We start from the raw sequence: 12,725 nt of genomic DNA, 5'->3' as shown, positions 1-12,725 counted from the left end.
AATTCTGTTTTTTTGTCATATAGGTGTAGCACTGTCTCGGGCCTTCAGCCCAGAGTCCTCTTCTGACTCCGGGAACGAGACTAACTCCTCGGAAATGACGGAGAGCTCGGAGCTGGCTGCGGCTCAGAAGCTCTGCGAAGGCTCCATGCGTCTGCTGGTCACCACCTCCGAGGGCTACCAGCCGCTTCTGGAGGAGAAAACCGAGTTTCCCGTTTCCCTGTGCGAGGGAGACCTGGTCCCCAAGACGGCCCGCCAAGACGCCGGGACCCCGCCCGCGTCCGTGCCTTCCAAACAGATCCTCCACTCGGACGACATCGAGATGGAGCCCGAAACCATGGAAACCAAGTCCGTGACCGACTACTTCAGCAAGATGCAGATGGGCACGCTGGCGGCGGCAGGGGGCGACGGCAGGCGGCGGGGGAGGGCGGGCGAGGCCGACGCGAGCGCCACCATCGCCGCCGGCAGGAGGCAGGCCGGCAGGACCCCGTACCCCAACGCCGAGGAGCAGCGCGCGGCGGGCAAGTACAACACCTTCAGCGCCAGGGAAGCCCACCGGCTGAACCACTTCGACCTGGAGCGCACCTCGTTTCGGGAGAAGAGCCAGCGGTGGCAGCCGCTGCCCGAGGCCGCTCAGGACGGCCGCGGCGGCAGGACGGAGGCCCGGGACGCCGCGTCGGAGTCCGGCAGCCGCGGCCGCGGTGGGCCGGGCGAGGACCAGGGGCCGGGTCCCAACGCCCCCCCGACCCAAGATCCGTCGGCCGTCCCCGGGCAGGGCGGGTTGCTGGGCGACGAGCAGCAGCAGGCCAGGCCGCAGTCCGCGGCGCGGCTGTGCGAGTACCACCTGGTGAAGCGCGTCTCCTGCATGCAGGCGGAGGGCCACCACTCCCTGCAGAGCTCCCAGTGCTCCTCCCTGGACGCCGGCTGCAGCACGGGGAGCAGCAGCTGCGCCACGCCCGTGGACTCGCCCCTCTGCGCCCCGGACACGCCCGGCAAGCGCCCGCTGCTCCCCGAGGACAAGGCCCCCGGCACCCCCAGCCACGGGCCCCCGACTAGGGACCTGCACCCCAACGCTGACCCCGCCCTCCTCCGGAAAATGCTGCCAAACGCGCACTCCAACGCCGTCGGCTCCGACCCCGCGTTTGGCACTGTGAGGGAAGGCTGTCACCGGAAGCCGAAGATTAAAGAAACCACAGGTACAGCCACATGGAGTAATCTTTTCACTCATCTCTGCGTGAAGTGTGCTAGTGTTAAAAATACCTCCAAGGAGGGGAGCGAGGTGTACAGGCAGTTCAACTCCTTAACCCTTTAAGGTCTAAGATCACAAATGTGTTATTAGAATGTTCCTGCCTGAAATTTCTAATGCTGATGTAACAATCACTGCTGGACACCGACTAGAACACCGACTTTCAAATTTTGAAGTTTTAAAAAACATTTTTTTTAAACCTATTCTTTAAAGGGCTAATAATGAATCAGATGCATCAGGCCTAGGGGGCAGCTGAAGGAACCATGAGATCCCTTTCGCAGCCTTGAAAGTAGGGAATGTCCTAAAATATACAACTCTACCATCCTGCCAGACCTGGGTCAAATACGTATTTGTTTTGGATTCACATACTTTTCTGTGATCTTGCCTGGTGCTATTGATTCTGCCAATATGACCAGAAGGCGGGGTTTGCACTTTTTGAGATTATTTCATTGGTTCCAATAAACCGACAAGATCAGTAAAGCATATAAAATGATTTGAATCCAAAACAAATACATATTTGACCCAGGGGTTCACCCTGCCCATTAAACTGAAGAGAAGGTTGGGATTTGCTTGTTCTGAAATCTATGTATAGTTTCGACATGAGACCTAGTAATGAGAGATGAAGGTTGTTTTCAGTTTTTTGGTCCGGTAGGCGAATTAGTCCTGGCTGAAAAGATCCCATATCAGTTTTTACAGAATTAGGTACGAAAGGGTGTCCCCCTATTCCCCCCTGAGGAAGCATTGAGGCCCTCAGTGAGCAGGACCGTGAATCAAAGTGTGTTTTCAGGGAGATGCTTAACGGTTCTCTCTCTTTCTCTACTACCCCTAGTGTAGCTTGCACAGAGCTCAGCTCAGCACCAAGAGGAGGCACGCCTTCGGCCTTTTCCCAGCAGCCCTCCGCCTACGCCGCTCCACCGCCATCGCCGCCGCCATCCGACGTCAGCGCAGATCCCCCTGGCGCGCCGAAGCGGGAGCCCTCCAACCCCCCCGAGCAGAACCGCGCCGCGCCGCCGCCCCCGAGCCTCCCTCCCCGCCGCGACCCCGGGACCGACAGCCAGAGGCCCCCCAGCCAAAGAGGCAGGGGGCTGAGGCGGAGTCCCAGCAGCAGGCCCGCGGGTTCCAGGAGCTTCGACGCCCTGCTGGAGAAGACCAGGGCAGCCATCGGCGGTAAGTGTTTGCGGTCCCCGCGCTCGCCCGACTCGAGGCCGCGGAAGAGGCCCGTCGGGAAGAGGCTGTTCAAGAGCCGCTCCCAGAGCTCCTTCTCCACCCGCCCGGCGGCCGGCCGGGACCGCGGCAGAGCCTCCGCCGTGCCACCGGCGCCCAAGAGTGCCGGGCGGCTCAGAGGTTTGCCGAAACGAGACGCGGGTGCCTGGAAGTGCCACGGGCCCTTCGGCCGCTGCTTCCACGGAAACGCGGGCGGGAGCGCCGAGGACGAAGACGAGGACGAGGAACCGTTACCGCGGCTACCGGTTGCCGCCGGTGAACCCCAAAGAGACGCGGAGGAGGGAGCCCCCTCCGGTTCCTCGCCCTCGGACCCGAGCGTCGGGAGCGACGGCTTCGCCTCCAGACTGGCCCGCGTGGGCGAGCTGAAGGGCGGGGTGTGCCCCTCTCCCGGCGGGCTCTCGGCCCTGCGGCGGGACGCCGGCGAGCTCGTGGCCCTGGTGCGCTCCGGAGTGGGCGAGGTCGCGCCGGCCCCGCCCGAGACGCCCGGCACGAGCCCCCACGAGCGGCTGCTCTCGGCGCGGTCCAAAGAGCTGGGCGCCGCCTGCGGGAAGATGGCCGGGGCCCGCCCCGGCGCCGCGGAGACGCTCGCGGCCGCGACCGGCAGCTTCGGGGTGCTCTGCGGTCTGACCGAAGCCTGCATGCGCCTGATGAGCGCGATGCGGTCGGAGGAGCAGCAGCGACAGGTTGCCGCCACGGTGGACCAGGTCATCGCCAACTACATCTCCCTGCTAGAGGCTGTCGAGCTGGCCTCGGCCAGCGACCCCGGCGACCGCGACCGCGGCGACGCAGCTCTGGCGCACCAATCCACCGCCATATCCGCCATGGTAAACGCGTTGACACGTTCCCTCAAGACGCTCCTTAACACTAAACAAAAAACTGTTTAAAAAGCTGTGCTGTTCTCTTGAACTTTTGCAAAGCCATACTCAGACATGTGGGTTTACCTTACCCCCACAATGTGAACTGCTGTAATACTTCTTGCCCCTTGTATATTTTGTTTTATATGTAAACAAAATTTAATTCTATACAATACTATAGATATGTAAAAAATGAAGTCTTCACCCTTCTTTAGAGAGCAAGATAAGTCCACATATGAAGCAGAATATATAATCCTTCCTTGTGTATTCACATATGTTGCCTCATTATAATGCTTTTATCTAATGCAACGCACAAAAGACAGAACTTGGACTGAGCAGATGCTGTCTCATATTTCTTCATACAATATTGCTTTATATTGTATATTTTAATTCAGAAATTAAAATGTTGATTTTTAAACAATTCAGATGAGATAAATTATATATATATATACAAATGTATGCATATGGAAATTAGATTTTACAATAGCAACAATAATTGAAAATATTATTTTTTTTTTAAACTTTTTTTTCATGTTCAATAGCCCTAAATTAATCTAAATTGATTTAAAAATCTAGTTGATGCCAACTTTTTCATACATTTCACTGACCACACTATTACAAGTCCACATTGTTTTTTGATTAGTTGCACTTGTTCACAAATGTCATTGTTTCTTTCAGAACTACTTAAACTCATTAAAGTATTTAAATAATTGCAACCTCAAGTTCATTTTGTCTTTTTGTTTGATCTTCATTTTATTGTAGCAGAGTTAAACTTTCAAAAGTGAGTTCACAGTGTGAAAATTATTACAAAGCATACTGTGCCATACTTGTATGCTATTGCAGAGCTAATTGAAACAAAACATTTGTTCATTCACGAATGGCGACCTAATGAGCTTTTCTTCTTATGTGAAAAGAGAGAGAGGCTTATTAGCAGATGGAAAAATTCCTGCCCGGGTTGCAGCCTTACCATTGGCATGTAACATTCTGAGAGTGCAATTAAAGCCCACGCAGTATCCCTCCTGGACAGGGCACTGACGTTGCCATGCTGGGTGCCAGACCAAATCCTAATTTGCACCTGCAGGGATTTGCAGTTTACCCTTGTTAGGTTCCAAGGAAAAACCATTAGGCAGGAGCTATAAATGGTCCGTATTCTTTATTGTGCAGGAGGGGAGTCTGTTCGCACAAAGAGATGTATGTCCTAAGTCACATCCATATCACATGACTTGGTGTAAACCTTCAGCTTAACAAATCGTCATTTGTTATGTTCAGTGGTCTCCCAAATAAGGTTAAATTTACTGTTTTAAAGAAAGAGAGAGAGAGAGAGAGAGAGAGAGAGAGAGAGGGAGAGAGAGAGAGGGAGAGAAAGAGAGAGAGGAGAGAGCCTGGCCCCCCTCCCAACTAAACTGCAATGTTAGTAATTATGAACTATGGATAATATTAATTAGTATTGATTAATTATGTTAATAAAAACACACATATGTAAAATGTAACATTTTAACCCCCGGTGAAGGCCTATGAGATGCAAAGGCTTATGGTTCATTTATTCGCTCTCGAACCTGAGCATCGCGAGTGACGACTTTGCCTCCAGACTGACCTGCGTGGCCCTGCCCGTTTCCCACTCTGCCCCCAAGCACATCAGTCGGGCCTGGAGACTCACCAAATCTTCACCATGGACGACCACGCCATCAAGGTTGGCAGTAGCATTTTGATGGAGGGGCTGTAGCATTGGGTCCATGAGTCTGTGGAAGGTAGTAGTGCCCCATGCAAGCCAGGAGGAAGACCTGTGTACTGGAGCAGGCCCTCAGGTATGAGGAAGGCAGAGAGAAAATCTGCTAATAAGTCTTTGGTGAGGTTCAGAGTACCTTTGAACCTCATTCTCCCCAGACATTTGATCAGTCTGTCAAACCTGGGCATTGGATATGTGTCAAACTTGGATACTTAATTTTGTTTGTGAAAATCAGATGAAAAACAGATGCTTCTGTTTGGCTTGGGCACCAGCACAATATGACTGGACCATTCATTGTTTGATTCTTTAATAACCTCCATTTCCAGCATTGTGTCTCTCATCGTCTCTCACCTAACTTCAGGCACCTGATGAAAATGTAGCTTGACAACTTGGGCCTGTAGTGATGTGGTGCTGGATCAGGAAAGTTTGGTCTGGATGGGAACCAATTATGTAATGGTTCCTGTTAACTATCTCCTTAAGTTCCTGCCTTCTGCTTGGACTGAGGCCAGACCCTTGGGTGATATCTTCCCTTGGCACTGCAGAATTAGCTAAGGAGACAGTGGGAATACACAATGCACTGTCTCACAGGGCTGTTGCCAGGGCACCAAGAATTTACACTTGGTAGTGAACACAGAGCTTCTCTCCACACCTAGATATGGTCAGGGAGTTCTTGGGAGAGGATTCACATTGACTTGTAGGGTTTGTTTGGAAGTCTAATGTACATGGTAACAGTGGATCCTCACTCCAAGAGACCAGATGTTCACCTCATTTGCAGTACAACCACTGCTGAAATGAAATAGGTGTGGAAAGGCATGTTCTGGTGCAACATAATTACACACATCCTCATAAGTGGCATCAACCTTCAATTTTTCTCAGTAGAGTTTTCCACATTCCTGAGGTCTACAGGAGTGAAGCACATCTGCTCTGTGCCCTACCATCCTACTACAGACTTGCGGTATGCATTGTTTGCATCAAAAAAAGAACTGAGCAAACTGAAAAAGGAATAGTGAGTCCTCAATCGCTCAGTTCCAGGCCTCGAGTTGCAAAACCCCCTTTCAATTCCGATTCACATGACAAATCTATAATGACAGAGTTATGCGCTGTAGCCTGGTCAACCACCCTGAGGGATGATGAAGGAACACACTCCAACCAGAGGACAACATCCACGTAAAAGAATAACAAAACCCACAATGTTCCAGCTAGTATAGCATTTATACATTTTCAAAAATGACAACAGTGCTTCTGGGTAGAGAGCAGTTTTCCCAACAGTCTGTACACTCTTATATTCTCTCCCAAGGAGTAAGGCACTACTCCTAAAAACAAATGTTAAAATGCATGTCTTTATTCATTGCAGTTGTCCCACTCAACATGAGGTAGGACATAAAGCCCTACATTTCTATAAACAAGTGGTTTCTCTTTTTTTCTCTTAATGTTTTCATTTGGAAATGTTGTGCATTTGAGACCTAAGGCCTCATCAGTGATAAATTATTTTGGGACTGGGACTTTCTGAAGTGAGTTGGCACACTTTACTCCTATTTTCTTGAGAATGTTGCTGATGCTTCACAGGAAGTGGAGTCCCTCAAGGATTTGTTTTGGGACCCGTGCCTGGTTTTTTGTATAAATGACCTATGTAAGCAAAGAAATTAGCAGGCTAATTTTCTAATAATCTATTTCTCATTTTTACCCAGACCCAGAAACAGTGAGACAAAAGGAATATTCTAGAAATAACAACACAAGGAAAATTTACGTCTTTCCAAATGTAGACAATATGCTTGAAGTGTTACAAAAGGTCAGCAGCACTCAATTACTTTGAGTACCAAACCATAATTTTGAATCATTTATTCAGTTTCGATCAGAGCATACTAAATGATTTACAAGCTGCAGGAGCAAGACAAGACAGCAGATTGACTGAAAGCACTTGTTTCAACAGAAGGGATGAAGGTAATGTCACCCTTTACAGTCAGTAAGTTATGTAACCATAACTGTTAAGCTATATTTAAAAAATATCTTAAAATAATCTTTTTTTTAGACAATGTTCTGCCTTATTACTATAAGCTGTTTATTTCCAGTGTAACTGTGGATATCAACTCAGGGAGGTGTTCAACAAAACTTTCTCCATAATTCCTCATTCTCAAAAAGATACTGTCTCAAATATTGTGAACAGTTGAAACAAAGTTTAAGATATAACCTGTATTTAACACAGCAGAGTCAAGAGTCAAGTTAAATATTTATAAAATATTCTAATCTAAAAGCCTGTACTGGTCTTGCTTATTGTGGGAAAATGAATCTGACACAAGTCAAAGATAAAAATAGGCACAAACAAGAATGTCTGAGACTGATCCCAAAATATCTTATTATGGTTCCAAAGATACGTCTTTGGAGAGCTTGTTGAAATTTTCCATCTTATCTGCAGAGAAAACATGGAGTGGGAGGAGGCTTACTGTGGGCTGAATGCAATAAAGGACGAGTTGGTGTAAGAAGTGATCACAGAAAAGAGACCGAAATTAGTGCAAATAGAACATATTCTTCTTCTGTTTTGGGATACCCACCAGTAACGATTACACTCACATTCATTTGGAGGAGGACACTGCCCAGGCACTACATTTAGGCAGGCTATGGACACCCCAACTGACAACCAGAAGCGGTTGCTATTGCCCAGTGAGACATGGGTGTCCCATTGGCCGCAAGCATGATGTGTTTGCTGTCACAGTGGACGTTCTCCATAATTTTGATCAGTCAGTTGCGTCACACAAGCCTGTAATTCTCACCTACATGAGGAGCACCGCAACTGAAGTGTATCCAGTGCTCCTACACATCAGTCTGTGGCTATTTAACAGAGCACAGGCCCACAGTACTAAATGAGAGCCAGTGGCCATTTTACATCATAGAGACCACACGGTATTAGAGGCGATCCAGTGGTTATTTTACACCACATTGGCTACACAGACAGTAATATAGGAGAAAGCCACTGAATTTTACATCCACACAGAACTACAAGAGTAATGGTGACTCGTTTACACCCTACAGGCCACACAATATTATGAGAGAGCTGGCCATTATTTTACACCCGAGAGGCCACACAGCGCTACTTGAGAAACAATGACTATTTTGCACCCTACAATACCACACAGTATTACTGGAGAGCCAGTGACTATTTTACATCCTACAATCGACACACTACAACAGGAGAGCTACTACTTCTTGGAAGAGAGACATATTGCTCACAAATCATAGCTGGTAAACAAGGAGGAACGCTGACTGCATCATCATTGGGAAAAGCTAATACAATGTTAAGAACCCTTGGTATTCCACCATATACGCATTGTGGTAATGAAAATGCACAATAGTCACCACTTACGATTACCATCACATTCATTTGGAGAATGACACTTCTCAGGTAATATATTCAGGCAGACTGTGGCCAGCCAACTGACCAGAAGGGATTGCAGGTGCACAATGAGATCTTCCAATGGCTCCTTGCATGACATGTTTGGTGTCCCAGTGGACAAAGAAATGAGTTTATTAGTACTATAAAGGCATAATTTAAAAACAAAAAAATCTGCATTGTGCCTATATACTTTATATACTTTACAAGAGAATGTGTGATTCAAACCATATCAACTAATCAGATTATATGTTCCTTTTTTAAAAGGATTTTCTTTGAATATAGAATAGCAAGCACATAATGGTAAGTGTTTTAAATGTGAAATTTGAAATATGTCAACATAATAGTGGTACTTTTACACTCATGTCCACAAGGTGTCAGTAAAATATTGAATTAGAGATTATAAATGATCTTCCATTGAAGTCATAATAATGACAGTCCACTAGCAAGTGAACAATAGGCCAAAATTATATGACTCAAGTGCAATATACACATTGCATTATGAGTAGCCTACTGCTTTAATAACTCAATAGGCTAATTTTTCTCAACAGTATAACCACCTCAAATCCTAAAATACAGGTTTGTTTGACTGGTAATGGCATATGCAACATAGTAAATTTGGAATAATTTGTTTTAAATTGAAACACCACTAATGGAGAAAGAATTAAAAATGATTTGCATTAACAAACTAACAAACAAAATTATGTTGGTAACAATCATGCATATCATATCATGGGTAATAAATAAATGCCGTAAGTCAGTTTGTGCAATCAGTAACATACATTGCATGTATGTCAGAATGTTTCTTAGTCTTATAGAAAATTTTATACAGTATATGAGTTACTGATCTGTACACGCTTCATAAATGATTGTGGTCTGTGATTCAAAATGGAGAAATGAGCACAATGAAAATACAAGAGCTACACATGTTGTCACTGTTCCCCAAGAATCGGTTTGCTCCAATGAAGAAGAGTGACAGTCATTAGATTCCAAACAGTAACCATGAGGAATTGTCATTTGCACAAACTGTTGCAGCTATCAAGGCCTTTGAAAGATATGTATTTTACTCTCTGGTAACATTATATCTGAGAAAATTGCATTACATACATACATTTAAAAAATTAAATTTCCACATGTGAAATGAAAATATGTCACACTGAGAATCTTCACCATTTCACATGTTACTAACCTTTTAAAATGTGAATCAGAATTCACATATGACTTGAAATAGCATTGGTTACCTTTTTTCGTTCTCATGTTTTAAGTGGGATTATAAAATGAGTAAATTGCCAGACTGACTAACATTCCTGAAATGGACAAGAAGTAGCCAGAATACAAACAGCTCTGTCCAGCTGGACTGCAATCCTATGGGACTTCATACTGGAAGCCCTGACCAACTCCCATCCTGACATTGAAGGACATCATGTCTCTGTCATGAAAACTGAGTCGAATGTGGACATGGATGCCAATACAGTGCCACCCTAACCAGCCAACAGCAATCCGGCCTTGATATTTCCTGCTGGGCCAAGATGGCAGCCACTGGGCTAAAACAACTAGGATAGTATCAGCAATTTCATAACTTCCTGAGGAGACAAAGGAGTCATGTGGACTGAGATAAATGCCAGACTCTTTGTGTTGCTCTGCCATGACTATGCAGTGAACAAACCCAAGCATTCCGACATCACATTCATTTTTGTTTTGGCAAACAAGAAATCATTTAACAGCAAGGTTGAAGACTAATAAGGACTACTATGTGTTTGTCGAAAGGGATTGTTTCTTTGGCAATACTACATATTCGCAGACCTTTGCAGTTTCACAATGGTAGCAAATACTCTGCTCTGAAAACGAACAGAAGGTGGCTAGTGTTGGAAGTTGGAGGGAACATTTGGTGTACCATGTTGGCATTAAAATGAGAGGTAAAATTTAAATTCCCATCTGGAACGTATAGTACAAGAGAAACACTATCTCGTTGCATTGTTTTTTTGTTTAAATGTATATTTCATCATTCAAATGCCTTCGATGCGACATTTACAAACTCAGTAAAAATGAAAGTGTTTTCGAATTGCATTATTGCAGGTTAAATTATTTAATATGAGTAGCCACGAGGTGTCACCTTTGAGTAGATCGCGAAACTGATGCGGAAACTCGGTTAGAAGGCTTTTGCGTAAATAACTTACTTTCACGAATTATTGGAGAAAACTGAAATATATGAAGTATCATTATTTGTGAAAGAATTTATATGAATGTCCTTACTGTTTTTCAATGCACCCTTTTCAATGAGAATGTGGTGTGACGTCATACTTTTATATTTGCATATTTCAGAGTATATATCCTTTGCGTGTGCGCTTCTGCTTCAGTCCACCACTGCACCAAGACGGTATATTCATCGCAAGTCAGTCAGACTCTGGTGAGTGTTAAAAGACTTTTGCCTTCAGCATCCAATCTGTTTCTGAACGAAATCCAAACATATTTAGCCTTATATACGGATACTTACTGTGTAAGACGTTTGATTTAACGGAGTACACAATATAAACCAGAATATTTCCCCAATAAAGCGTAACTGTCGACATGTCCAGTGGAACCAAACGGACAAAAGGTGCGACGACCGATAAAAATGTAGAATGCAAACCAAAGACGCGTGTATCCATACATGAGAACAGAATTACACGGAAACATGGAAGAGATGTGATGCTCTTGCTAGTTTTCTTTGTTTAGCTAGTGTTGTACTTGTATTTTTTAAGTTACGCGCTCTTTATACACGAACAAACATTAAAAGGCAGCGATGATGTGGTCCTTTTGAAGATACTGTCCATTTGATGAAATCTAAATGTACAAGCTATACCCGTGATGTGGATTTTGGATGAGACTTGGAGTACAATAGCTTTACCGTTAGAGGAACGGTCTGCTGAGATGATGCCAAGCAGGGCGGTGGTTCCTCAGACTGGAGTCTGGAGTTCTTTTTTTTTTTTTTTTTTTTGAGCGTATATGAAGAGAACAAAGCTGGATTGCGTAAATAATAATTTTCAAATGTAAAAAGATAACGCGCATGTGGATTAATTATATGACCAAAGGCTTTACATCAAGGTATCTTTTCGTGTATTTTTTGCAACTAGTCGACGTTTTTCGCTACTACAGCACGTGAACTTGAATTGTTATGTAAATTGACATTACCGCTGTATAAGTAAACCATCTGGTTACGGCCAAGGTTTTATATCCACCGACGTGTGCTGTAAATTAATAAGTCGTTAACATGAAAATTCTACAGCAGAGGATGGGACAGTCTATATCTATATAGCCTATATACAGACGCACACGTTTATTATCAATGGCAGCATTTCATGCCCTGTTGCAGGGCAGCAGGTTGCACACCCAAGCTGTCTGTCGAGGCATTTTAAGTTAAGTGCTTTTTTTTATATTAATCTGACCAGATACTCTGCAAACATGGCCGACAAACCAAACCTGGAGGAGGTAACCAGCTTTGACAAGACCAAGCTGAAGAAGACTGAGACTCAAGAGAAAAATCCCCTGCCATCACAAGAAAGTAAGATTATATAATGATAAAATCAGATTTATGCTTATTTATTATTGGGAAATGTGAGTTTTGGTACAGAGCCAGGGTATGCATAAGGTACATTCTTTACCGTGTATGTGTTTAAAAATCTATCGCACTGATTAATTTAACTGAGTAAACATCATAAACAGAATCACATTTTCATTTTTTTGTGGAGAAAATTAGCTGTTCTTCCCCTTTTGCAGCCATTGAACAGGAGAAGAAGGCTGAGTCGTGAACACGGAAGCTCCACCATGCACTGTACATTCCACAAGCATTGCCTTCTTTTTCACTTTTTAGCTGTTTAACTTTGTAACCGAAAAACCTAAGTTGCATTGTGATTGGACGAAAGCAGATGACTGTGCAGCACCCCCCTGCCCCCCCTCCCCACGTAGCTCTTAGCCCCTTCAGCAAGGATGAACGAAAACTACTGACTGTCTGTACAGAGAAACCTGCCGCCCACCCTCCCGCCACGGCGTAGCTCCCCTCTTGTTCCCCTTCCCCTCTACCAGACATCTCGCCTGCTTCAAACACCTCCGCATGGCAATATGAGGAAGAGCAAGGGCGTGGCCAACCAATCGCAGGACTCGCACGCTCTCCACGTCTGAATAGTGTGGCTTCTGGCATATTGTAAAATGCTTTCAAATTGGGCAAAAATTTCTTGTGTGTTTTTTTTTTTTTTTTCATTTCAATTCTTGGAATGCACATTTTGTTTTGATATGCAAATAAAAATGTAAAACCCA

The 12,725-nt window shown here is 45.2% G+C and overlaps 2 protein-coding genes across 4 annotated transcripts in view; both read left to right on the top strand.

Annotated features, from left to right (window-relative positions):
• LOC135250988 (FERM and PDZ domain-containing protein 4-like) overlaps nucleotides 1-4,037 on the top strand; it is a 54,486-nt gene extending 50,449 nt beyond the window's left edge. For 2 of the 3 annotated variants that reach the window (XM_064327900.1, XM_064327901.1), the window contains 2 exons: nucleotides 24-1,193; nucleotides 2,078-4,037. In XM_064327900.1, the coding sequence (XP_064183970.1) occupies nucleotides 24-1,193; nucleotides 2,078-3,351 (2,444 nt within the window). In that variant the 3' untranslated portion in view covers nucleotides 3,352-4,037. Of the gene's footprint in view, nucleotides 1-23; nucleotides 1,194-2,072 lie in introns of all 3 variants that reach the window. The other variant, XM_064327902.1, reaches the window with a different exon arrangement.
• A 6,711-nt stretch (nucleotides 4,038-10,748) lies between these two features.
• LOC135250987 (thymosin beta-11) lies at nucleotides 10,749-12,725 on the top strand. The gene is made up of 3 exons (XM_064327899.1): nucleotides 10,749-10,839; nucleotides 11,861-11,973; nucleotides 12,189-12,725. The coding sequence occupies exons 2-3, from the start codon at nucleotides 11,874-11,876 to the stop codon at nucleotides 12,218-12,220; spliced, it is 132 nt and encodes a 43-aa protein (XP_064183969.1). The 5' UTR covers nucleotides 10,749-10,839; nucleotides 11,861-11,873; the 3' UTR covers nucleotides 12,221-12,725.

The sequence above is a fragment of the Anguilla rostrata genome, chromosome 3, assembly GCF_018555375.3.
Source record: "Anguilla rostrata isolate EN2019 chromosome 3, ASM1855537v3, whole genome shotgun sequence".
Classification (NCBI taxonomy): domain Eukaryota; kingdom Metazoa; phylum Chordata; class Actinopteri; order Anguilliformes; family Anguillidae; genus Anguilla; species Anguilla rostrata.
Note: the sequence above shows the minus strand (reverse complement) of the source record. Positions and strands in the feature narration are given on the sequence as shown.

Excerpts from the sequence above, each read along its gene's own strand:
- LOC135250987 (XM_064327899.1), top strand. The coding sequence starts at position 11,874 with ATGGCCGACAAACCAAACCTGGAGGAGGTAACCAGCTTTGACAAGACC. Across the intron at positions 11,974-12,188 it reads TCCCCTGCCATCACAAGAAA|CCATTGAACAGGAGAAGAAG; the intron begins GTAAGATTATAT and ends CCCCTTTTGCAG.